The sequence below is a fragment of the Euprymna scolopes genome, chromosome 26 (assembly GCF_053919585.1).
Source record: "Euprymna scolopes isolate OS-2025 chromosome 26, ASM5391958v1, whole genome shotgun sequence".
Taxonomy (NCBI): Eukaryota; Metazoa; Mollusca; class Cephalopoda; order Sepiida; family Sepiolidae; genus Euprymna; species Euprymna scolopes.
Genome location: NC_136507.1, coordinates 88,486,129 through 88,511,365, shown reverse-complemented (window position 1 = coordinate 88,511,365; position 25,237 = coordinate 88,486,129). Strand labels below are relative to the sequence as shown.

Below are 25,237 nucleotides of genomic sequence, written 5' to 3'. Positions count from 1 at the left end.
TAACGTTTTTACTTTTTTTTTATTATTTATCTATTTATCTATTTTCGAAACAGTGCCACGTGCAAGTGGAGAAGAAAAAAACAGAGTTATGCAAAATTTGTGTCGAGAATTGTCTAAAGTTACGACTTTTTTTTGGCTTCCACTTTAATAAGAACGTGAATTTATGAGGTGAATTTATTCGACACAATATGATTCAACAAAAAAAAATAAATAAAAGCTAACGTGAATTAAGATTAAAGATGTTATTGTTAACCCTCACCTCCTTTAAAAAACCTTGTTAAACTTTGCGACATATTTATATTCTATGGAGGTCAGGCGCGAACGAACACCCAATAATTTTATTATACCATATTTCTTCAAACTGAAACATAATTATCAAAGTATACTTACGCAGATAGATATAAAAAGTCTTTGTTAAAGTTTGTGCACTATTTCCATTGAGTACAGGCGCGAACGCAGACCCCACAATTTTATTATACCATCCCTATTTAAGTTGAAACATACTTATCAAAGTATTCTTATGTACATCTATATCAAAACCCCTTGTAAAAGTTTATTTTTTCATTTTTTATTTTCATACTTTGGGGGCCAGGCGCGAACACAGAGCCCACCATTTTTATGAACCACCGTTCTGCCTTATCAAACATACCCATTCCTGATCCTCGATACATTTTCTATCATTATATGAAATCAGTTTTTTAAAATAATCAACCATATAGAAGCCTAATAGTGACCAGACACACACACACAGACGTTCCGCTTTATATATATATATATATATATATATATATATATATATGTGTGTGTGTGTGTGTGTGTGTGTGTGTATGTATATATATACATATATTTATATACATATAGATTATACTATACTCTTATATAAACGTAACTTTGTGTGTGTGTGTATGTGTGTGTGTGTGTGCAAGAGATTCGGGTTTGGAATCCCGAGTTCAGATGTGTCTAACTGAGTAACTCAAATGAGAGCGAAACTCGAGTCTTGGACTTCCGGTTTGTTGGCTTTTTTGAGCTGCGACGTTGCTTGACTGTGGAAATAATTATATCATTTCTCACGCTCTGTAAATCATATATATATATATATATATATATATATATATATATATATAAATTTTAAGATTTCTTTAAAATTAATGCATCTATATTGGTCAGTGTATCACTTAGGATATATATTGCAAATTTCATTATACATTCGTAAATTTAGGAGATCACCCTGCACACACATACATATATAAATATATTTGTACATAAATTTACATAAGCAAAAATTTTTCATGCACAGGCATGAGTGTGTACTCACGTGGTTTGTTTCCATTGCACGGAAGCATCGGACGGCTTATTCTTGGGATTGGCACTCACTTCTATTACCCATGAAACCGTTTGATGTATTGATTCGGAGATCAACGCCGACATGCATTGTGCAGGAAGGGAAGTTACGTCATTGCTGGGATAGTTCTGATGTTGGCTAATTACACGACCTTCGCCATTTCAAACACACGCGAATTCATGAGAATAAAACTAATTGGATTGAAACGAGAAAAAAAAAAAAAAAAACTGAAAAAAAAAAATTACCGATTTTTTTTTCACTCTTTAACGTGGACGTTTAACACTGAAAATACTATTCCATACAGAACAAACACAATCAAAACTTTAAGAAAACTTTTGTTTGTATAAGCTTCTACGATTGAGTTTCACTCTGCAGCTATACCAGGCAGGTGATGGTGGCCCAGTGGTTAACGACGCGGGTTGATAACCTAGAGAAGCCAAGTTAGAACGCAGTTTGTTCTTTGGGCCGATATCACAGTGTAGTATCTGTTCTTCAGATGCTGCAATTCAATTTCTTGTGCTCTGTCAGTGGAGGAGAAGTCCTTCACGACTGATACAATTTTTATTTTTTGTTCCTTTTCTCCACGGTAAAAAACGAGCCTGGTGTCTAACTCTGTGCCGTGGGGAGGCATTGTAAACAGGAACACTGTTACCTAAGGACGTTGAAAACCTTCCAGTGATCCTTCCATTAGTGCCTGATATCCTTCTTGAAAGAATTCTTAATAGAAAGATATCGGGGCAACGAATGCCAATAGAAATCATCATCAAGATTGATGCTCAACAGAAGTTACAACGACTAAAGCATGAGCCAAGATCACAGTGTAGTATCTATTCTAATGCTGCACTTTACTTTTTCGTTCCTCGGTTAGTGGAGGAGAAATCCTTCTAGACTGAGACCATTTTAATTTTTGTTCCTATCAAAAGTGCCCTATTTTGGAGAGCTGATTTTTCCCCACATTAAAAAAATTAAAATAAACAACCTTGTGTCTAACTCTGCCCTCGTGGGAAGGCACGTAAATAGGAAGACCGAAAAACATTCGAGTACGGATAGAAAACCACAATTAATTTTGCTCTATTATATTAAAATGGAAATTTCGAGGGACGCTCCAAAAGTAAAGCCTCCTATATTCATAACTCAAAACCTAAAACAGTGAAGGACTACAAAGTCGGGAGTGGTACCATTAATACGAGTGCCCATTTGCGGTTCATAATTTATTTTTCTTCATAGGCACCACCATTCTCAAGTTATTTTTTGACAAGGATGAACGGTGCCGCATTCGTAAAAGTTGGGAGAGTACTTTGTCAGTAAAAACTCTGTCGCCATTCTGATATTTTTTTCTACAAAGGAACCATCACTTATCAAGGCTCAGTGGCCGCTCGAGGATAAGGGTTAAAGAGTGTACAGTAGTCAAAAGGACATTATCATAGTAATCGTTAGAAGTGTAAATTTGGTAAATTGAATTACTTAAGGGGGAAAGGCTCATCAAGAACTTGTTTATGTTGGACTAAAGACGGCCATATTTTAGTCAGCTGGAAAGCAGATAAACGGAAGAGAGATCCACAGGTGTGCAGTTCTTAGAAAGAAGCTTTGTTCATAGAATCTACGTTTAGGTTTAGGTACAGATAAAGAGTGGGGGAAATTATTGATAGTATTTACAGTCAAACGAGTGTTTCTCGTGAATGTTTGGCGAGGGGGGCATAGATTGGAGCTCAGACGAGCACTTGCCATGAAATAACGATAAAACAGAGACAGGCTCGCAACGTCTCTTCTGTGAGAAAGAGGTTGCTGGGAAGAGAAAATGGCATCCCCCACTAGGCTACGAAGTCTATTCTGAACTCTGTCAAGGCAGGATACGAACGAACTCATCTTTAAACTATGTCGATATCAACTGCATCGGCTTCGAAAAGGTTTAACAGCCGATGAATTTTAATCGGTACAATATTTTATGCGTGGAGGAATCTGATGACACAGCTCTGCTTCTGACATACATCCATGACAGGGATTGTTTTCTTAGAGTCTCACACCGTCAATATTTGCAGCAGACAGGTTGAAATTTCGAGTCATGAACTCATAAGTTCATTCATTATGACAGTGTAATTTCCGATTCCTCTCTAAACTATTGGGGCGGGGGGAAAAAAACTACGAGACATTACTTTTAGAATGTTCCTCGTAAAATTATTATCAAGTAAAAAACAATATCTACACGTTTAATACTTACTGTGTTTTTTTTTTTAAATTCTTTAGTACGAGTTTTATGTGTTTTGGCATTGACTCTGTTAATGATTCTAAGAGTATTCAAGGTAGGCTCGACATCTGGTGCGACATTTTTTTAGTCTTAATCGGAAGACAAATATCCGATTTGCTACTAAGGTTGCTGGAAAAATGGTTAGCTTATTCTACTGTTCTAGAAAGTACTGAACCCTTTACAGTAATTCTGCACATATATGGGACAGATACACCCTAAAACGGAGTACAGCTACCACATGTAGGAAGGTATTACTAAAAGCACCCTTTGAAGACATGTTAACCATAAGAGCAGACGTTCTTGGACTTCGGGCCAAGATTTTCATTAGTTTTTTCCCACTCCACGAACATTTTATGCCAATTAATTCAAGAACTCTTTCTAATGAAATCGAACTTTATTTTCTCACACATACACACACACACACACACACACACACACACACACACACAAAAATGCACACACAACATACAGAAATGAATATACAAATTGTACATAGTTAAATTTTACATTGAACGCTGGGGTTATTAGTTAGATTAGGATCCACAGAGTGATTGAGGTATTTTGGTAAATGTTGCCAGTCAAGAGTAAGACTTCAAAGTCTCATCTGTTACATAGTCAAAAAGACCCTGTACCCCCCTCCCAATTTCTTGTAGGGCCTTGTGCCTAATTTTGTTGAATTGAATTTTTTGTACGTTTTTTATGTTCAATTTTTTCTTTCTCAATAAAATATATAAACAAGATCAAAGTGTAGTATCTGTTCCGGCAGATACTGCAAGCAAAGACCATATGTGGGGGAAACCCCACATATAAGACCTTGGTCAATGTAGGGGCAACCCTTCATACCAATTGTCACTATCCAGCTCCCCTACTCCCCGGGGAGTTGGTCCCCACTTCCCCTTCACTCCTCACATTAAAAATCGGCCTTGTGCCTAATTTGCTCGGTGGGGGAGCAAATAAATACCATCAAAGTGTAGTATCTGTTTCGGCAGATATTGCAAGCAAAGACCATATGTGGGGGAGACCCCACATATAAGACCTTGGTCAATGAAGGGGCAACCCTTCATACCAATTGTCACTATCCAGCTCCCCTACTCCCCGGGGAGGTGGTCCCCATTTCCCCTTCACTCCTCACTTTAAAAATCGGCCTTGTGCCTAATTTGCTCAGTGGGGAAGCAAATAAATACCTCAAAGTGTAGTATCTGTTCTTCAGATGCTGCACTTCAATTTTTTGTTCTCTCTCAGTGGAGAAGAAATCCTTCCGAACTGAGACAATTTTTTATTTTTGTTCCTTTTCTCTACGTTAAAAAAGCGCCCCGTGGGGGGCATTGTAAATAGATACTCTATCGTAATGCCATTGGAAGATGCCCCATTGAGCTCCTATCTCTGCTTACTTCCATTCTCTTACGACCATACTCCTTCGTAAAAACTTTCCTTTCTTCCTTCATCTTCCAGAACCCGGCACAATTTTCATAAACAAATTTCTTTCCATAAACTTTGGAACACATTACTCTAGGACTGCACACCCATTGACTACAAGATGGCGTTCTTAAAATCAAACGCTCACATTTACTTTTCATAAACCGACCTCATAATTGGTTATTCCATAGTGATTTATTAGTAACACTCTTAATGAAAGCAATACTGTTTTCAAAATTCACTTTTTCAACCGAAAGACAGCTTGATTCAATCTCAAGAGGCAATTGATACCCGTGTAAGGCTAGCTGCGCATGTAATTATGAGGTAAGGGTTGCATAATCCTCAACCACACCTCTCCTGAATCGGCACTCTTTGAGTCCAGTGGCAAGAAGTTCAAGAAAACTAAAAACAATGCTTGAAATTCTCAAATAATAGTCACCCTTTTTAGAACTAATCAGGCTCAAAGTTGTTAGAATTGTGATATCGATTTTAATTGCGATCATGTTTTAATACTGTGACACTTGTAAGAGTTGTCTACTTTTGACCGCTTGAGATTTATGCTTTTTTCAGTGATATAAGGACTTTAACTTAGAGTTCCTTCCCTTTGTTTTTCTCGTTACTATAAAGTTGTGATTACGTGTTTTCTCCCTGTCTTTGTCTCCGTGTGTTAAACGAAAAAAAAAAAAAACATGTTCACATGTTAATTTCTGTTTGTTGGCGTCGGTTGCCTTCTACAGTTTGTATCCAATTTATAATAAACACGGTATGTTTTATTTTATTCTTAACTTTCATAATTTACCATTAAACGTGCGGCGATTTAACGGAAACCGGTGAGTCAACGTGATCATACCGTAAACATAGTTTGACAGACCGATTGTATTCACACAGATCAAGGAAGGATCGACAATAAAGAACCATTTGCACTCATGTTTTTAACGCATAGATAAACACAACAAAATCGATATAACTCAGCTCATTATATTATATTAATTGGGTATTATATGTTGCCAGATATAAAAAAAAGCATGTTGTCAGGCAGAGGGTTAGTCACATGCTATTTAAGATACACCAAATATACTAAGTTATAGTATTTTCCTGAATGTTTACCACATTTTGGATTTTTGGAAGCATAAAACAAAACCATCTTCGTCTATGAAATTCAAACAGCGAAATAAAATTTCATAGATAAAAAGGGAAATAACTCATAGGTTAAATGAAAACATAATTCCTGTTTTAAACGCAGCTGTTGTTGATTATAATAATAATTAAAAATAAATTACATGTAAATAAAATTAAAAATAAATAATTCAATTTTATATAATATTTCTAAATAGAATACTTAACAGAACTATTTTATTAATTTCCATTAAAAATTTAGAGTTAAATATTGAAACAGATTTTCGTTAATGTGGCATACAAATGAGATAACTTCTTGAATGTTTATTCCTTTTGAATAAATCTATATATCTATAAAAGTAAAAATTGTCTTCCTGTGTGTGTGTGTGTGTGTGTGTGTGTCTGTGTGTGTACATTTCCCTACCAAACTGCTCTGTCAATTTTCAGTCTACAAACTCGAGATTTAACATAAGGGGTATTGAGATTTGAGAAAATCTTTTTGATCGGTTTTTAGTTCAACGATTTGACCTCTCCAAACTCTACCAAACTCCTCCACCAATTTTGGGCCCAAACACTTGAAATTATAGATGTAGGTTTATTCTGGACTCACGGCAGTTATTCTTCAGAATCTTGCTTTCAGGTACCTACAATACCTTCCAACAGTCAAACCTAAGAAAGTGTGCGTTGGGCAGATAGACAAACTCAAATTGACACAACGAAAACAACCTTTACGTTGAAGACGCTTTATTAATTAGATAAAAAAATCTGAAATAAAAATAAAACAAAAAGAGGAATTAAAAAGAGAAAAAAATAATTAAATAAAAATAAATAATAAATAAAAATAAATGATATATTCTGGACAGGATTTCCGAATTAATCAATTCTAGAGTATCTTTTCTCCTCTTCAATCAACTGTTAGGTGAAAGTCCGGAACAGTTAGAAAGTGTCTTTTTTGTCTTTCAATAAATTGTTAAGTGAAAGTACGGAGCAGTTATGTCTCTTTTTTTCTCCGAAGGTTGTTATTTTAGCATGGCGCATAAACTGCACAAGCGCCAACAAAATAAAAATATAAATAAAAGTCTGAGAAAATATATAAGTTATAAAACATTAGTTTAGAACTTAAACGCTGGATTAATTAAACATGAATAACTAAGTTTTTCATTGAAGTGATAAGAAAGCAAAGTGGATAAATAGCACAAAGTGAGGAAATAATGGGAGATTCTAAACGTACCTCAAGACTGAGAACGAGGGGTAGCCCAGTTCAATGGAGTCGAGAAAGGCCGTGCGTATCGTTTCAAATTCCGCGGTAGAAGGGAGGAAAGACAGAATCGAAAACGAGACTCGGACGAGATCGAGTGAGAACCCGAAATTCTCGAAGGATAGCAATAAGAAGTTTTTTTTCTTTTCTTTTTTTATTTGGAATGCCTAAACGACTAAGTTCTTCTTTAAAGAAAGATCAAGAGGGGAAGAAGTAAAAAAGGAAAACTTATATACAAAAAAAAAAAAAAATAAAATAAACAACAAAAAACTCGCACAGAGATTAATGAAAAAGTGGCTGGAAGAACCGGTGCTCTTAAAGTATGTATCCTCTTGTTAAAAAGAGCCCGGTCTGAGGACACAACAAGGTTACTTGGACATGGATTAAGCTTTTTAATTGAATTTAAATCTAAAACAATAAATGCTAAGGGGTCAAAACTAGGGTCAAATTTAAAACAAATTGACCTCTGCGGTCTCTACCAAATTTTTCAGCCATTTTTTGGTCTAAACATTTGAAATTTTACATAAAGTGCATTCGGACATAGGCCAAGCCTTTTAATCGGTTTTTGGTCGAAAATTTAACTGCCAAGGGGTCAAAGTTCAAACGATGGTACCATTGCGGTCTCTAGCCAACTATTTAGCTAAGTTTGGGTCTATACATTTGAAATTTTACATAAAGGTTGTTCAGACATGCAGCAAGCTTTTAAATCAGTTTTTGGGCGAAAAGTTGGCTGCCAAGAGGTCACAGTTGAAAGCGTTGAGCTTTGTAGATTCTACCAAACTCCTCCGCCAATTTTAGGTCTTAACACTTGAAATTTTAGATGTAGGTTACTTGGACCTGATAAAAAGTTTATATATATATATATATATATATATATATATATATATATATATATATATATATTGGCATTTCAGCCCGGCGTTGACCGGGTGTTTGGAGGTGTATTTTAAGCAAAAAAGAAAAAGAAAAAGAAAAAGAAAAAAAAGCGGTCAATTTTTTTAAACTTTAACCCCTATTCTGGCCCCGTTACATTTATTATTTTGGACTCAAATCAAGTTATTAAGTTAGATCCATGTCCAAGGAACCTATATCTAAAATATCAAGTGTTTAGACCAAAAATTGTCGGAGGAGTTTGGTAGAGTTCTCAAAGGTCAAATCATTGAACTTTGACCACTCAACAGCCAAATTTCTGGCCGAAAACCAATCAGAAAGATTTTCCTAAATCTCAGTACCCTGTATATCAGATTTCGAGTCTGTAGACTAAAAATTGACAGAGTTATTGCGTAGGGAAATGTACACAGACACACGGACACGTTCACTTATATATATATATATATATATATATATATATATATATATATATATATAATGTGTGTGTGTGTGTGTGTGTGTATGCATATAAAGTTATGAACAGTACATAGAAGCCGAATAAAACCGGGCTGAACTGCTGGTAGTATATGTAGAAATTATGCGGAAATAAGAGTGCATTGAAGTCCGTGAAAGTCTGTGTATATTAATCGCATTTTGAACAAACAGACAGTTATGGGACTTTATTATAATAGATTTGCTAAAGAAGAACAACAGTTTCTTTATTTAACAACTTTACCATTTCTTTCGTTGATTATCTTAAATAATAATGCTTTTATTTTTTCTCGCTTCTAATAAAGTCTTAGTGAAGCAAGCTGAGCCATCGAATCACATTAATCACGGTAATGGAAACGGACATTTTTGAATCGTCGTCAAAGTTCGTTTGAAAGGTTTTCAATATATATCCTAAATTAATGGCTGAGAGCTATTTACTAAGAATGAATTCTATCTTTAAAAATATATTCGAAGTTATTGTCTGGGGTCTAGACGACTATTCAGAAAGATTGGATTAAATCTATAAAAAGCGCATCAATATTATTATGATAAATGGTTAAAAAATTTATTTAAAAGTTGTTTTTTATTCAGAATTTAGCTTTTTTTTGTTTAGTGTTTGGCAATATTTCCCGAAGAAGACTTAGTTATTTATATCATCTATATTTTTTCCGTTACAGTTTTCACGACTGTTGTACGGTCGACTATTCTTCTGGGTGCCATAGAATTCTAAACTCCTGCAAAATTTAAAACTTTAAACAGCAGTTCGCATATGCACGTGTGCGTAAACTCATGCTTATGCACATATGTTTTCGCCCGTGAGCGATCAAGAAGTAACCCAATAAAACAGTCTTTTTCATACATTCGTTGCGCAGGATGTTTACACGTGCTGTTATTTATTTCATAGTAACTTCTTTCCTTATTAATGACTGGCCATGATTCCTGACCCTCTCTGTTTAGCGGGGAGAACAAAACTACTCGTGCATGGAAATACTATAGAAATTTGCCGAGTTTTCAAAAGTTGGTTATAGTCAGCTATTTTCGGCGTTGGTTGCTATTGGAAGCGATGAGAAGTCAGATCAATCCTACATGTAAAATATGACCCAAAAAAACTTTTAAAAGATTATTAAATATAAAAAAAAACGATCGGAAAAATGTAATAAAAAAAAGAGTCCATGCATAGGAGAGATATAGGAGTGAAAGGAAAAAGAAAGGAAGAACTGATTTGCCTTGTCACCGCTTCCGGTAGGATTTACGCCGGAAGTTAGGAAGTACGTTAGCTGACTATAACCCAAAAGTTTTATTAAGGAGAGAGACAGCTTACTCATTGGGGAAGAGACCACGTAATTAATTTACTAATTAATTATTTATTTAATTTTCCTAACTAAATTTTAATGATAGCTGCGCACAAACAGAGTCTCGAGGCAGTATTCATAAAGATATCTACATTGTCAGGCAGAACTCGTCTGTACTTCTTTCAACGAAAAACTGTCATATTCTTTTTCTTTCTCTCCTTAAACCCGTGATATCATCTTCTATATTGTAACAACTGCATTTCTAGCGCGTTATTTTTTTTTTTAGAGAGCTAACCTTTTCCCCACTCCTTAATTCAATCAGCCCACCTGCAGCTGAGAATATGTAGTCTTGACATGTACACACGTAACACACACATGTAACACACACAAATATTCGTTGACATAATCACTACGTATCGGCGCAGCGTACAACCCATACTACGAGTATAGGTAAAAAATTATACTATTAGTTTATAAATCTCATAATATAATTTTAAATTGTAATGTTGATAACATGGCTAGGTGAATACATATGTTTTTTTTCTGGCGACACTTTTTTACATAAGGGCACTCGAGGATAAGGATTATTGTGTACAGTAATCAATGGGATAATATCGTAGTAATCGTTAGTAATGGAGATTTGATAAAGTGGATTACTTAAGGGGGCGGTTTATCAGGAATTTGTTTATGTTGGACTTGAAGACAACCAAGTTGTAGTCAGGTGGGAAACAGGCAAACGGAAGAGAGTTCTACATGTGCGAAGTTCTAAGGAAAAAAGCTTTTTTTTCATGGAATCTACGTTTTGACTTAGGCACATTCAAAGAGTGGAGAAAATTATTGACAGTGGTTTCAGCTAGACGGGTGTTTTTTGTGAAAAATTGGCGAGGGGGACGACAGATTGGAGCTCAGACGAGCACTTGCCATGGAAATAACGATCAAACAAAGACAGGCTGTGGGAAAGAGGTTGCAGGGAAGAGAAAAGGAAAGCAGAAAAGACGTATCCAGGGCGCCGTCCCCCAATGCTAAGCGGGCGCACACAATGTAACTAGATATAGCAAGACGAGCTATCCGTCTATCTCCCTGCTTACTTTATCTCCCATGCACTCAAGTATATTATATCTCGGATATTTTCTGTGACTTCCCTGTCATCGAAATTGGTGAAATCGCCCATTTTTCAATCAATTCGATTGATTGCCTAGTTGGGAACCGATCGCGGTGCACCCGGAGTAAGCTTCACATGCCTCCCCGCAATGACTTAATCCATAATACATTGTAGTCTACGTAACACTGTAGAGAACTTACTGATAATTTTATAAAATTATTTTTATATATAATGCTTTGAAAGAAAGTTTTAAATACAAAAGTGAAATATCATGGTGTGGTTGTGCTTTAAACAGAAACATCCATTTCGAACGCACCTTTGTCATATCAAAGAACATACTGTTGATTTTATCTGGCCAGCTTTTCTGGCTTATGCGGTAATAAAACTTCTCAAACGCGCTTGTGATGTTAGGATGTGTATCATTTTTGTGAAAATCGCCTGTTCCTTTTGCATCGGATTATTTCGATTATGGATTATCGATACTTATCGAAGTCATTCCGATACACAACCCTTAAATTGCAGAAAATAATGCAATATTCAATCCCGTGCCACGTCGCGTTCCCCTGCCAATAAGTAACAAATAAGTCTTGAATTATTTTCTGTAATTTAAATGGATCCTATACAAAAGGGCTTTCTAGCAAAGCAAAGCCGGAATCTGATTAAGTATATTTACTAAAGAGAAATGTGTTAAAAAAAAAAACAAGACGACGACGACTACGACGACAATTTAATTCGTTTACCCATATAAACAGCTGCAAATGGAATCCACACGCAAAGCATTAAAAAACTATATGCCATAAAGGTGACCTATCTAATGATTCGACATAAAGAATGAAAGAATGTAGTTATTAACTGAAATAACCCACAATACATCTAAAATCAAGCTTTTAGCTTTACATCATCAACGCTCTGATGCCCATCTGGCATCAACTGAAATGAATGGCTATCGTCTTGGGGAGGCTTCATGTTTTGACAAGCTTCTGGGCTTGACCTTTACTCCCGATCTAGAATGGAACACATATATCAAATCCATTGCCAAGGTCGTTGGAAAAATGGTAGGATCCCTCTACGGTTCCAGTAGATATCTCATTCCTGATGCAATTCTGAAAAATGCTGTATGGGGCTACTATCAGGGGCATAAGCTACATGGGTACTATGTGGGGAGTTGGGCAGCAAGATGTCGGTTCACGTTACACTTGAACTCCTGCATGTCAGTAGAGTTGGAGAAGCAGGAACTCAGAAGGGAATTCCAAAGTGCAGCGCTTCTGGGGAAGAAACTACTGGAGTAGAAGGCTCTCTTACATCTAGGGATATCAACTGTGACGGGGTTGGATTTAGCTGCTTGTCGGGTCTGTCGGGGGTATTGAGGTCGAGTGCTTGCAGTTCATAAGAGCATTCACCATTGAAATACTTGTAGAATAGGCAGAGGGATGCTACATTACGTCGATGGGACAGAGGCGAAAGCTTAGATGACAGTTCAGGACCTGTTAGGTTGGCGACTCTCTTTTGAACCCTGTCTAGGAGGGAGAGACTAGTAGCAGATGCACCAGCCCAAATATGACAACAATACTCCATACATGGGCGAATGGTGGCCTTATAGAGGTACAGGCTACTTTCGGGCGTTAGTAGCTTTCTAGCATGGTAGAGAGAGCCTACATTTTTCTCAGCGTTTCTGGCAATGCTCTCAATGTAATTTTTCCTACTCATGTTTCATGTGAGCGTTAGGCCGAGGAGTTTAAAGGACATGGTTTCAAATAAAGAGTCTTTGGCCATTAATATTGGTGGTAGAGAAGGTGTCTTGTAATTATTGAAGGAAACAAGTTAGTGTTTTTGCCATTTCTCTAGATATGTATTCGTTTGTTTTCCTATAGTGTCGGTTATAAAGAGTGGTGTCATCAGCATATATACCCATATCACAGACAATTTTGTCAGGGAGATCATTTATGAATACTAGAAATAATAGAGGTCCAAGGATAGACCCATGAGGCACTCCCGCATTTATATCATATTGTTTGGATGTACGACCATCGATGACAACCTGGATTTTTCTCTTATCTAAGAAGGATTTAATTATGTTAAAGATTCTTACAGAATACCGTATGGTCTAATTTTCCTAAGAAGACCTTCGGGCCATACCATGTCAAAAGCCTTAGATATATCTAGAGATACCACTCTACCCTCCCCTGCTTTGTCAAGTGAATGGTATATACGCTCAGAAATTACAGTTAGGATGTCTGCCGTGAAACGGGCTTGCCTAAATCCGTATTGTTGGTCGGTCAGAAGTTTCGCATCTGTAAGGTGATGGACAAGAGCTTGGTTAATAATGGACTCAAATATTTTGGCGAAAAGTGGGAGGGTTAGGGTTAGGGTTGCAAAAATACAAGATTTTTTTTTTCTTTTTAAAACTAATTACTTCCATTTTCTCCGTCTGATTACAAAAAAAGGACTTTCTCTGATTCGACCAGAGTGGTCAGCAGGCAGGTAAGCAAGATTCCTTAAGGCGTTTGTTGTAAAGTTTGGAGAGAACCGGCGCTACTTCGGCGGAGCACTCTTTTAATAGCACAGCCGGGATGAGATCAGGTACACATGCTTTTGAAGTGTCAAGATTTTTATGATGGTATGCACCTGAGATGGGGTGATTTCCAGATCTCTAGTGTAGTCTCTGTCCGCAAAGGAAAGTCAGGAGGCGGTGGTTTGCAGGGCCCAGTGTGGAGTTGGAGGCGAACCGACTGGCAAGCATGTTAGCCTTCTCGGTTACTGAGCAAACCGCCTCATGATTGTTGGATAGTGGGGGGAATTGTTGATTGCTTATTATTTAATACACTGTTGTAGATTTTCCAAAAGTCACGGGTTCTTAATTTCTGTGCTTCGATGCGTTTTATGGTGGTTTCAGTAAATTCTCTATTAGCTGCCGCTATTTCTTTCTTACAGTTATTTCTGGCTTCTATATACTTCTGTCTGTTTGAATTGGACTTATGTCGGTTAACATGGGCTTCAATTGCTGTGTTGAACCATTCAGTGGTCTTATGTGCTCACTGTTCAGCAGGAAGTGAGAAGATATCTCGCGATGGGGCGTCTCTGATGAGACCCCTCTTGGTTTCCGAGTCAGCCTTTTTATAATATCTCGTTGTCTTGAGTAATGGCTCTTCCGTTTTTGCTCTAGAGTTTAGTGCGATTTCAACTATTATCACTACATGATCAGCATTTCCATTTCCAAGTGGGCTGGTGGAATTCGTAACGCAATCATCGGGGACTGTGGTCAGAGACAGATCTAACAGTGATACGTGTTGTTCTTGCTGGTCATGGAAACGGGTTGGAAATGTAACCGTCTGTGATAGGGAATGAGATATAAAGAAGCTATGTGTTGTGCTATCAGCTGCGTCTGTGTAAGTAGAAAATTCAAGCCAGTTGTTGTGGTGGACATTGAAGTCACCAAATACATGCACTTGTGCGCTAGTGTCGAGGGAAAGTGCTGTATCTATGCTGTCAGAGACTTTGTTTATTAAGGTACAGTCCTGGGTTGAGAGAGAGCGGTAGAGAAAATAAAAGTAACTAATATTATGTTGCATGTTTAGTCTAAAGCACATAAAGGCTTGATCGTCAGATTCTAGTTTTGTTTCTCTAGTCAAGGGGAGGATATTTCGAATATAGACTCCAAGCCCGTGCATATTTCTGTCAGTCATTACAGCAGGTTGGGAGATACTCGGGCATATTAAAGTAGTTAGAGGGGATGGAGGGGTGTAGGTTAGTCTCACTTAGTGCTAAGATATTCGGGGTGTTTGTTAGGAGAAATGCTTCAACGTCATTTAAATTAGTTCTAAGCCCACGGATGTTCGTAAATGCAAGCCTCAAGGGAGGGGGCAATTTGGTTTTGTTTGAGGTTTTGTCCTGGTTTAAGCGTAATTTTAGATTGTACTGTCATCATTGTTTTTTTTTTTTAGAGTTACAGTTTAGGTTGGAAAGCGGAACAAGTAGTTATGCAGAATGCTAGACATGCAATACAAGTAGACCATCAGCTGACCCTCCATCTACTAGGATTGTGGCCTCAGGAAAGCCACCGGGAATGAGTGCAGAGTCCCTTTTCCATGCGCGACATGGCACTGGAAACATCCCGATATTATTCAACTGTTGATGGAGGAGCCGCTCTAAGCGCTACCAGTCGGGAACAGCAGCCAGGAACTGTCAATCCGGTACCCTCAACCCATCAGAAGATGGTCAACCCAATCTACCTGTACTGGCATTTTGGCATTCATGCACTCAGAAGCGCACAGTTTAGAGGGGTGGGATGTGTCGGGAGAGGCGTTACTAATGATGTAAACCATGACAATTCTGGTTGAAAGTGATACTACGAATGTAATTAAGGATTACTTAATACTTCTATTCGGTCACGGCTGACGCAACGAGAACAATCTACTTTCGTGAAGTAAATACGGGATTCGCTTTGAAATTCTGTACAGATTCTCAAGTTCGATAAAACGCACCTAACTAAGATCGAGAGTTATATCGACCGAAATATTATGAGACAAATATCCTAGTGAGGACAATAGTACGAATAGTTCAAATTAGTAATCTATCTTGTAATTATCTCCCTTTCTTGCTTTCCCTTTCTCTCCCTTCTTTCCTCTTTCTCTCTCTCATCCTTTTCATCTTATTCCGTTTTTCCTCTTCCCCCTCTCTTTCCATTATTGACGGCAGCAAAACAATACTGTAAATTCACCCTTACACCATTTTTTTTTTCTTTTCGATTTGGTAGCTGGTGATGGGGCATTCTACCGTATGTCTGACATTCAACCGCTATCCCATACATTCCAGCCGAGATATCTTTGTATAATCCTAATCATCATTTTAAGTGAAATTGTTGGTATCTATCTTGTTCTTGGTTCACCGGGTTTATTTGCCAGTTGCTGCTATGATTACTGACATGATGGGGATCTTCCTACGATTTCAATTTCTTTTCATGTACATAAGACCCTGATATTTCGTTAGTTTTTCCCTCTCAGCTCTGTTTAATCCATTGAGGACACTGCCTTCTACTAAGGTTGCTTCTTTCTCTTTCTTGTCTCATATCACAGGTTTAAATTTCTAGGTATGTAGCTGTAAGGACTGCATATTGATAGCGGACAGTGTTTTTTCCTTAATTCTACTAATTTATTATTAAATAAATCAGCTAATTATGTTTTCCTCTTCTTTCTTGCAGAAGTAAGTGAGAAGCTATCGATCATCAAGACATGTTCTGTAAATGCGTCGTGCCACACACAAATCCAAGAAAACACTGACCTCCCGTGCGACAAACGACGAAGCAGCTGGGTATGCACGAGTTGTTGCCACGAGGACGGCTGCAATATAAGCGGACAGGGACATACGCGGCCACTCTCTACCTTCTGGATGACACTCTTATCTGCGCTGATAGCAGTGGAGTTCGGCATTGGACAGCCACGTTTCTTCGCACAATTCATAAACAAACGAAGATGAAATCAGACAAATGTTTTATAACGAAAATAAAATGTCTATTCCACAACACATGCACATAATTCAACCGATATAAAATGTTACAAAAAATACACACACATGCGTTGTTGACTTCCTGTCTCAAAACTTAAATGTGCATGAACTCTATTACTGATAGTGAGCACTTCTCGTATAAGAATTAAAACATAATTACATACATATGTGTGTGTGTATTTGTGTCTGAAAATAGGCGGATTACAGCAAGAGTATATATATATATATATATTCTTTTTCTAACCACCTGCTTTAGATACACGTACACTTGCAAATGCGCGCTCGCACACACACACACGCACACATATATATACATATACAAGCATACATATGTATAAATATATATATGAACACACACACACACACATATATATATATGTGAACACACACACACACACACACACACACACACACACACACACACACACACACACACACATATATATATATATATATATATATATAGAGAGAGAGAGAGAGAGAGAGAGAATGAATAGGTATTTATGACAAGTAAACGACACAAAAATATTTTTGTTTCATTCGTAAGTGAATTTAGAAGGAAAATAGTCCAAGGTTTTCCCCCTTTAATACTACTGTTTCGCTCTTCTCACGTATTGAGCAATGCTGAAGCATATATATATATATATATATATATATATATATATATATATGGTATGACAATAGATTCATGACAACCTACACAGCCGTTTCATCTTCGTAGGATATCGTAAAGTTAAGTAGACTAAATGGTTCCATGCGAAAATGAAACGTGGACACCGCTGTGTATCTTACTTGTTAGGACGAAGTTCTATTTGTATACGAAGCACTGTTTAGCGAATTATAAGTATAGCTAGGCTTAGCGAAAATTCGAAACCCAAAGCAGTTTTTTTTCGTCATGTTTATTTCTTAGAATCAAAGGAAATCGGATCTCCCACACATCTAGACAAGTATTAATAGTATAAAGAATCGGGTTTCGTTTTCGTTAGGACCCATTCCGACATAGGATTTTAAAACTGAGTTACTAGATTTGAAAGCGTCAGTTCTATCCCTGAATCACCGCTCATTCCAGTTACTTTGAGTTACTGAAGGGCACATGCGGAACTGAAACTTGAATGTAGGATTTGCTCTGATTAGTTCTTGAGATTCGTAGTTTTGTAAGGATACCAGGAAGAAGTACCCAATACAGTTATGGACGGTTTTTCATTTGACTTTTCTTCTCTGCAGCTGATAAGCAACGGTTTCAAATACAGCAATAATTTTACATAGCAATGGATCATTGGATGATTACAGTTTCGAAATCACAGCCCAGCTACATTTAATAGCATGGAACAAATTATCAGCAGGAACCCCTACAAATGCAACACCGACGAATTCAAGCAAAACAGACACGTGATTATATTTGCACGTTGATCGAGGTTGAACTATCGTTATTTATATATATTGATATCAACTGAAGAGTTCGATTGAAAAACGCGATAAAAGCCAATTCCTTAAAATTGAGAAATTAGTCGAATCGTAAAATCCTCGTTGATGAAATGGCACAGATACAAAATGGCGTCCATCGCTTTTGCATTTGAACTCTTCGTGTATATAACTACAGAAAATCGTAAGAAAGAAAGGGAAACATATTCAACACTATGAAATAAATAATCACTGAAAATGGTTTTATATGAAATTGGCAATATTCAGTTTATATGGCGTTTCGGTATAATTGGACAAGCACTGTTCTTCGGATAATTTTAACAAACGAACGAAACCTTACTAAGAAGTTGTTTTTAAATCAAATAAACGATCAATCTAAAATACATGCATACACATACACACGCATGCATAAGCATTCACGCATACACACACATTCATACGCATTCACGTATAAACACATAGGCATATATATTAGCGTGTACACATAAATGCATACGCATTCACGCATGCACACACATGCATACACATTCACGCATGCGCGCAAATACATACTCTTTCACGCATACACACAAAGGCATAAGCGTTCACGTATAAACACATATGCATACAGTTTCACGCACACATACATGCGTACACATTTACGCATACGCACATGTATATTCATGTATACACATATACATAGATGCACACGCACCCATAAACGCAAGCACATATTACGTATACACACATGCACACACCTTCTCGCATACACTCACTCACACATCTTCATGCATACACATAAATATATATACATTCACGCATACACTCATATGCATAAATATTCACGCATACACAAAAATACAAACACATTCACGCACACACAAACTTAAATATTCACGAATATACACACGTGCATACACTTTCACGTTTCGCACATGCACACATATACATGCACTTTCACGCATGCAAACAAACACATACACGTTAACGCATACATTCTGTTCTTATTTACATATCTCTCAACGAGGGCAGAGTTGAACACATTGTTGAATAATTTTAATATGGAGTAAATTCAATTCCCGCAAAAGAGGCACTCTGGATTAAAAAAAATATGATTCTCAACCAGTATAGATGAAATCTATACTGAATAAGTCTCGTATCGGAACAGATACTACACTTTGCGAAAAGGCCAAGAGACACATATTTGCTGGTGATTCCATATTTCCTCACTTAAGTCTAAATGAAGTCTATCACTGTATTTTTAGTACAATTTCGTGCTGCATAACAATTTGAATTATAGCATAGATCAAAAGCGACGACAAAAAAGCAATCCAGATCATCATATCGTATGAATCCGAAGATTCTGTTGTTGGCATTGGTTTCACCGATATTCTACTAGTCAGAATTCGTTCTAGAAAGACATCGGGAGTTACGGGGGGAACCATGTGTAGGTTGCCAACGTCCTAAGTGTAAGTGATTTCTGTAGAAACGAGCTAGATTCGAACTCAGGAGACCTAGGTCATCAATCGGTGTCATTAATCACTAAAGCACCGTCACCTCCCGCCATTACAGAGGAACAAGGACGATATTGAGAATTTAATAAAAAAGAAGGAAAAGGAAAGAAAAAAGAGAGAAACAAAGGTGCGAAGATGAAAAGATAAAGAGTATTATTAGGTTGGTGCAAAAATAATGTCGTTTATTGACGTTCATTAGAAAATGAATTTTTCTTTTTATTAGGTTGGTGCAAAAATAATGCCACTTTTTATAGAACAGTTGAACGTCAATAAACGACATTATTTTTTTCACCAAGCTAATAAAAAGAGAAATACACTTTCTAATGGCCTATCAATATCCACCATATTCGCTGTAAGCTTATCTGCAAATGCAACATTTTTCTTGACTTTTGCATACGGAAGAAAAGTGTCATTTTTATATCGAACCCTTACATAAACTGAATGAAGCCGATTTCGTTTGTCAATTTACATGAAAGAAATTGGCCGTAGTTTACAACTAATCAAAATCGAAAGATAAAAACGACGATTATCACGATCGGTATTATTAATACCGTTATTTGTAATTATTCTGAACATGTTCTTTCATGGCAGTGTCTAATGAAATAGATGAAAACGCTAGAAGAAATGGAAATAAATCCATTGAAAATATCAGTTTGACAGTTTCTTCATTGCATCAATAAGATAGATATTTTGCTAATAAACATTTTTAAAATGATATTAAATGTGTTTTACTACTTAGAGTCCAAGTTGATGTTTCTTGTGTTTGTCTGTCGTTGTCCTCTCTCTTTTCTCACACACACACTGATTTCAGATTTTTGATACCATTGGCTATGCAAATGTCTTACAAACGTGTATATGTACAGATCTCTTACAAACATGTATGCACACATACACACACATATTTCGACGTATGAGTTTTATAATTATACACATATATATATATATATATATATATATATATATATGTGTGTGTGTGTGTGTGTGTGTATCATATATATATATGTGTGTGTGCGTGTGCGTATGTAATTATAAAAATCATACGTCGAAATCGATGGGAGAGGCCATATATATATATATATATAATACGCATATATATAATACGCATATACATATACATATATATATATATATATATATATATATATATATATATATATATATATACTAGCAAAAGTACCCGTTGTTGACTGGGTTCAAAAACCGCCTACAGAAAATAGACTCTGATTTATGAAAGTATGATAGGTTATGAAAAGGAAGGGCTGTAAATTTGGGTTGAATTTGGGGGTATCAAAACCACAGCAAAATATGATGAAAGTAAAAATAAAATAGATAACCCCCATAATTTATTATCCCATACCTGTTCACACTGAAACACCTATCACAATATTCTGTGGATCTATATTAACAAAACCTTGTTAAACTTTATGACATATTTCTATTCTATGGAGGTCATGTGCGAACGAACACTCCATAATTTTATTATACCATATTTCTTCAAACTGAAACATAATTATCAAAGTATACTTACGCAGATAGATATGAAAAGTCGGTATTAAAGTTTGTGGATATTTCCATTCTATGGAGACCAGGCGCGAACGCAGACCCCACAATTTTATTATACCATCCCTATTTAAGTTAAAACATACTTATCAAAATATTCTTATGTAAATCAAACATACCCATTCCTGTGTCTCGATACATCTATCATTATATGCAATCAGTTTTTTTTAAATATTCAACCATATAGGAGCCTATTCGTGACCAGTATACGCACACAGACATTCAGCTTTATATTATAAAAGATATATATATATATATATATATATATATATATATATATATATATATACGTTGAGAATTTTTAAAAAGACCACAGGATTTCTTCCCTTTTATCCATATATAACTACTGCTTAGTAAATACCAGTTCAATTCCTAATTAACTGATTTGAGTATTAATTTTATTAAATCAAAATTAAATACGTTTCGAATTCAACGTTTAATTTATTACATCTAATTATGAATGCATATTACTGATTGCTGTATGTAGAATTTGCTATAGTAATTCCGAGGTATAATGAAGTGTGATGAAACGTAGGTTTATACGTAAGTGCGAACTATAATTTATGTATGTTATGTTTGACGTTCATCTTCGTCGCCAACTGTTATGTTTGCAGGTTGAACCAGATAACGTATAAGGCAATACAAATGAAGACTCAACAAACAAAGGTAATTGTCAAGGCTGCTGCGAAAAAGGTGGGCTCTCTCTACCGTGCTAGAAAATTGCTTACGCCTTATAGTATCCTGTATCTCTACAACACCCTTTCGCCATGCATGGAGTATTGATGCTACATTTGGGTTTATGAGTCTACTTATCCCTCTTTCTTAGACACGATTCAAAAAAGAGTCGCCAACCTAATAAAACCCGCACTGTCAATCAAACTCCAACAACTGACACATCGACGAAATGTTGCATATGTGTTCCTATTTTACAAGTATTTTAATTTAAAAATGAACCGACAAAATCAAAGACCTTGTATTCCCTTGACGTAAATACTCCCGTAAAACCAAAAAGCAGCAAAATCCCACCCTTACACTGTATAGATCTCCAGATTCCGGGTCCCTGCTTCGATGGCTGTACTAACATGCAGAAGTTCAAGTGTAATGTAAACAACTATCTTTCTGCACAACTTCTCACATAGTATCTCTGCAAATGTCGGTGCAGCGAGCAAAGTATTATGGTATCCGTTCAATACACAGGAAGAAATTAATAGACATCGTGATTTAATGTTAAAATGAACACAAATTTAACGATATTAAATTCAACCCGTTATAACTTTTTCCCCGTTTTTAACGAGCAAAATGTATTAGCTTTGATATGTAGTCATTAGTAGGACTGTGACAACAGCATATTCTTTTCATTGTTTTGACTCATGATTATATCCGTTAATATCTTAAATGTTTTTATATAGACGAATCTGGTTCTCGGTGTTTAGCTGTGTCGGATATGTACCCGAGAGTGAAAAGAATGAAAACAATATTCTAATGTCATAGCCCCACTACTATATATACGACACAGTTAGACACAGTTAATCAATCGAGAACCACATCACTATATAAAAGCATATAATATTAACGGATACACACTCGAGAGTCAAAACAACGAAAAGAATATGCTGTTTTCCTAGCACTAGTCATCAGACAGGCAAGGTACTCTGAATTTAAATGTGTTCTTAACAATCCTTAAGTACTTTCAGATATATTTTTTAAAATCTAAATTATGTAAGAGATTTTAATTACAATTGAAATTTGAATTCTAGAAACATTTCGTAGCATTGTATCTTGATTTTAATATTCTTAAGCGAAAATCAAAGTGGCGCAATAGAGGTATTGTTTTTTTTTTTTTTTTTTTTACCTGTTCTGGGACGTAAAGAGATAAATATTTCTCTCCATCCAAAAAAAAAAAAAAAAAAAATGTTTGAAACACAGACGGACGAAATCATTTCAAAGGTTTGGGGTATTGAGGAAAACAATAGCAAGTTAAACTGCCCAACTTTGTATTAAATCAATTGTAGTCCAAATAAGCTGAAAAAAGGGAGGATAGAAATTATTAGAGTAGAAGGCTTTTCGGCATCTATGGATCATTACAATGAAATGGCGGGATTTTGTCGCTAGACAGGCGTGTGTTACGTTGTGCTATAGCTGTATTTAATCATAAATCGTGTGCCAAAATGGTCGGCGAATGTAAATAGCAAACACTGTCAATTTTAGGTATATAAAAAAGTGACAATTTTATTCTTGCAATAACACTTTCGCAAATATGCTATGGAGAGAGAGAGAGAGAGAGAGAGAGAGAGAGAGAGAGAGAGAGAGAGAGAGAGAGAGAGAGAGAGAAAGTGTGTGTGTTTGTGTGTGTGTGTGTGTTTGTGTGTGTGTGTGTGGAGTGTTGATGACAAGTCGATCGGCTTGGTGTCCGTCACTCTCTCTGACCGAATTCTTCCTTGCCTGGCATTTGATTTTTATTTACAAAAACTTCAGATAGGAATTTCGTTTTTCGATGCTGCTATCCACTGGCCCTTATTAAATTCTTCCAAGGTCAAATTTCAATATGACCGTTTTTAAAATAGTTGAAGAATGTTGATTTCAAAGCTTCCAATTGTTATGATTTTTTTATGACATTTCTTGGTTTGAAGACTTGTAAACAATATTTGCGTGTGTGCACCTAGCTCCGTATGCGTGTGGGCACCCAGCAATAATTCCGGCATTGTCTAGAGCAACACGTGTCTGGTGTATTTACGTCGATGCAGTACAATTACAATATTAACGTAATATTAACACAGGGATGAAACATTATGTGATAAGACAGGGGTTGAAACTTGGTAGATAATTCGGAACCTATTCAGAAGAAGTCTATTTGATAGTGTGGAACGTATTGGGTATCAAACTCGTTTTTGTATATCATCCTCTATCTCTACAATTATATAAAAAGAACTTTGTGTGTGCGTGTGTGTGTGAGTTCGTTCCCCATCGATTCCTAAACATCTGGGGTGATTATTTTTTAAATTTCACACAAATGTTCTTTATATGCCTGGCAGTGTTCTTAGGTTTTGCATAGGATTTCTTTCGATAAGCATCGATAATCGAAAAAACTAGAGAAAGAAGGACACAGCTATTTTGACCAAAGTAAACACCTGATACAACCTTAAATCACATGTTCATTTAATAAGTTTTATTACCACAGACGCAGAAAAGTCCCGGTATATTAAATCAACAATAAGTACTTTGATATGATAGGGGCGCGTTCGAAATGAATGTTTCTATTTAGAGCACACTTGCACGATAATGCTTGACTTTTGCATTTTTAAACTTAAATGCAAGTTATTATCAGCGCACAAGTAGATAAGTCTGGCGTATGAAATCAACAGTTGGTTGTTTAATATGATAGAAACGCGTTTGAAATGAATGTTTCTCTTTAGAGCACAATGAACCATGGTACTTGACTTTTGAATTTAAAACTTCATGGCATTATATAAAAAAAGGGTTATAAAATCAACTGCAGATTCCCTACAATGCAATGTATACTATTGTAGACTAAAGCACTGCGAGAGATATGTAAAGCTTGCTCCCAGTGCACTGCGGTGGGCCCCCAACTAGAGTAGGCAATTAATCGGTTTGATTACAAAAAATGGTCGATTTCACCGATTTTGATGACAATAAAATACGGGAGGATAGAACATTCGTTGATCCTTATTGAATCCCTGGCAGTTATGTCTAAAAGTGAGAGAACCAAATGTGGCAAATGTGACGATTACTGGTGAACACTCGCGAAGTATAATTATTTTCCATCATTCTCTCATGGAAAGCATACACTCATATAAAAAGAATTCGTATTAATTATTTACAAGTACAGACTTTTAGAACATTTGAAAATCTGTCCTGCGTATGCAAATGTAATTTGTTATTTTGCTATAATTGAAAAAAAATTGCATGTCTATTAGTAACTCCAAGGTTCTCAATCTACTCACAAACATTGAATATACTTTGGCATGAATCACCCTTGAGATATTGGGGGTGCTATAACTGAATTAAACTGTTACTAACTAGGTTAGGTTGCATTAGGTTGATGCAAAAATAATGTCGTTTTGTTACGTATATCTGATAAAAACGACATTATTTTTGCAGCAACCTAA

At 36.2% G+C, this 25,237-nt stretch overlaps 2 protein-coding genes across 2 annotated transcripts in view; one reads left to right on the top strand and one right to left on the bottom strand.

The window, feature by feature from the left end:
• The window catches only part of LOC145248249 (uncharacterized), a 92,951-nt gene extending 91,509 nt beyond the window's left edge, over positions 1-1,442 (bottom strand). Inside the window, exon 1 of the mRNA XM_080110120.1 lies at positions 1,316-1,442. Within this exon, the coding sequence (XP_079966246.1) occupies positions 1,316-1,428 (113 nt within the window). The 5' untranslated portion in view covers positions 1,429-1,442. The remainder of the gene's footprint in view (positions 1-1,315) is intronic.
• The window catches only part of LOC145248247 (uncharacterized), a 123,844-nt gene extending 107,148 nt beyond the window's left edge, over positions 1-16,696 (top strand). The window contains exon 3 of the mRNA XM_080110119.1: positions 16,331-16,696. Coding sequence (XP_079966245.1) covers positions 16,331-16,605 — 275 coding nt within the window. The 3' untranslated portion in view covers positions 16,606-16,696. The remainder of the gene's footprint in view (positions 1-16,330) is intronic.
• The last annotated feature ends 8,541 nt before the right edge of the window (positions 16,697-25,237 follow it).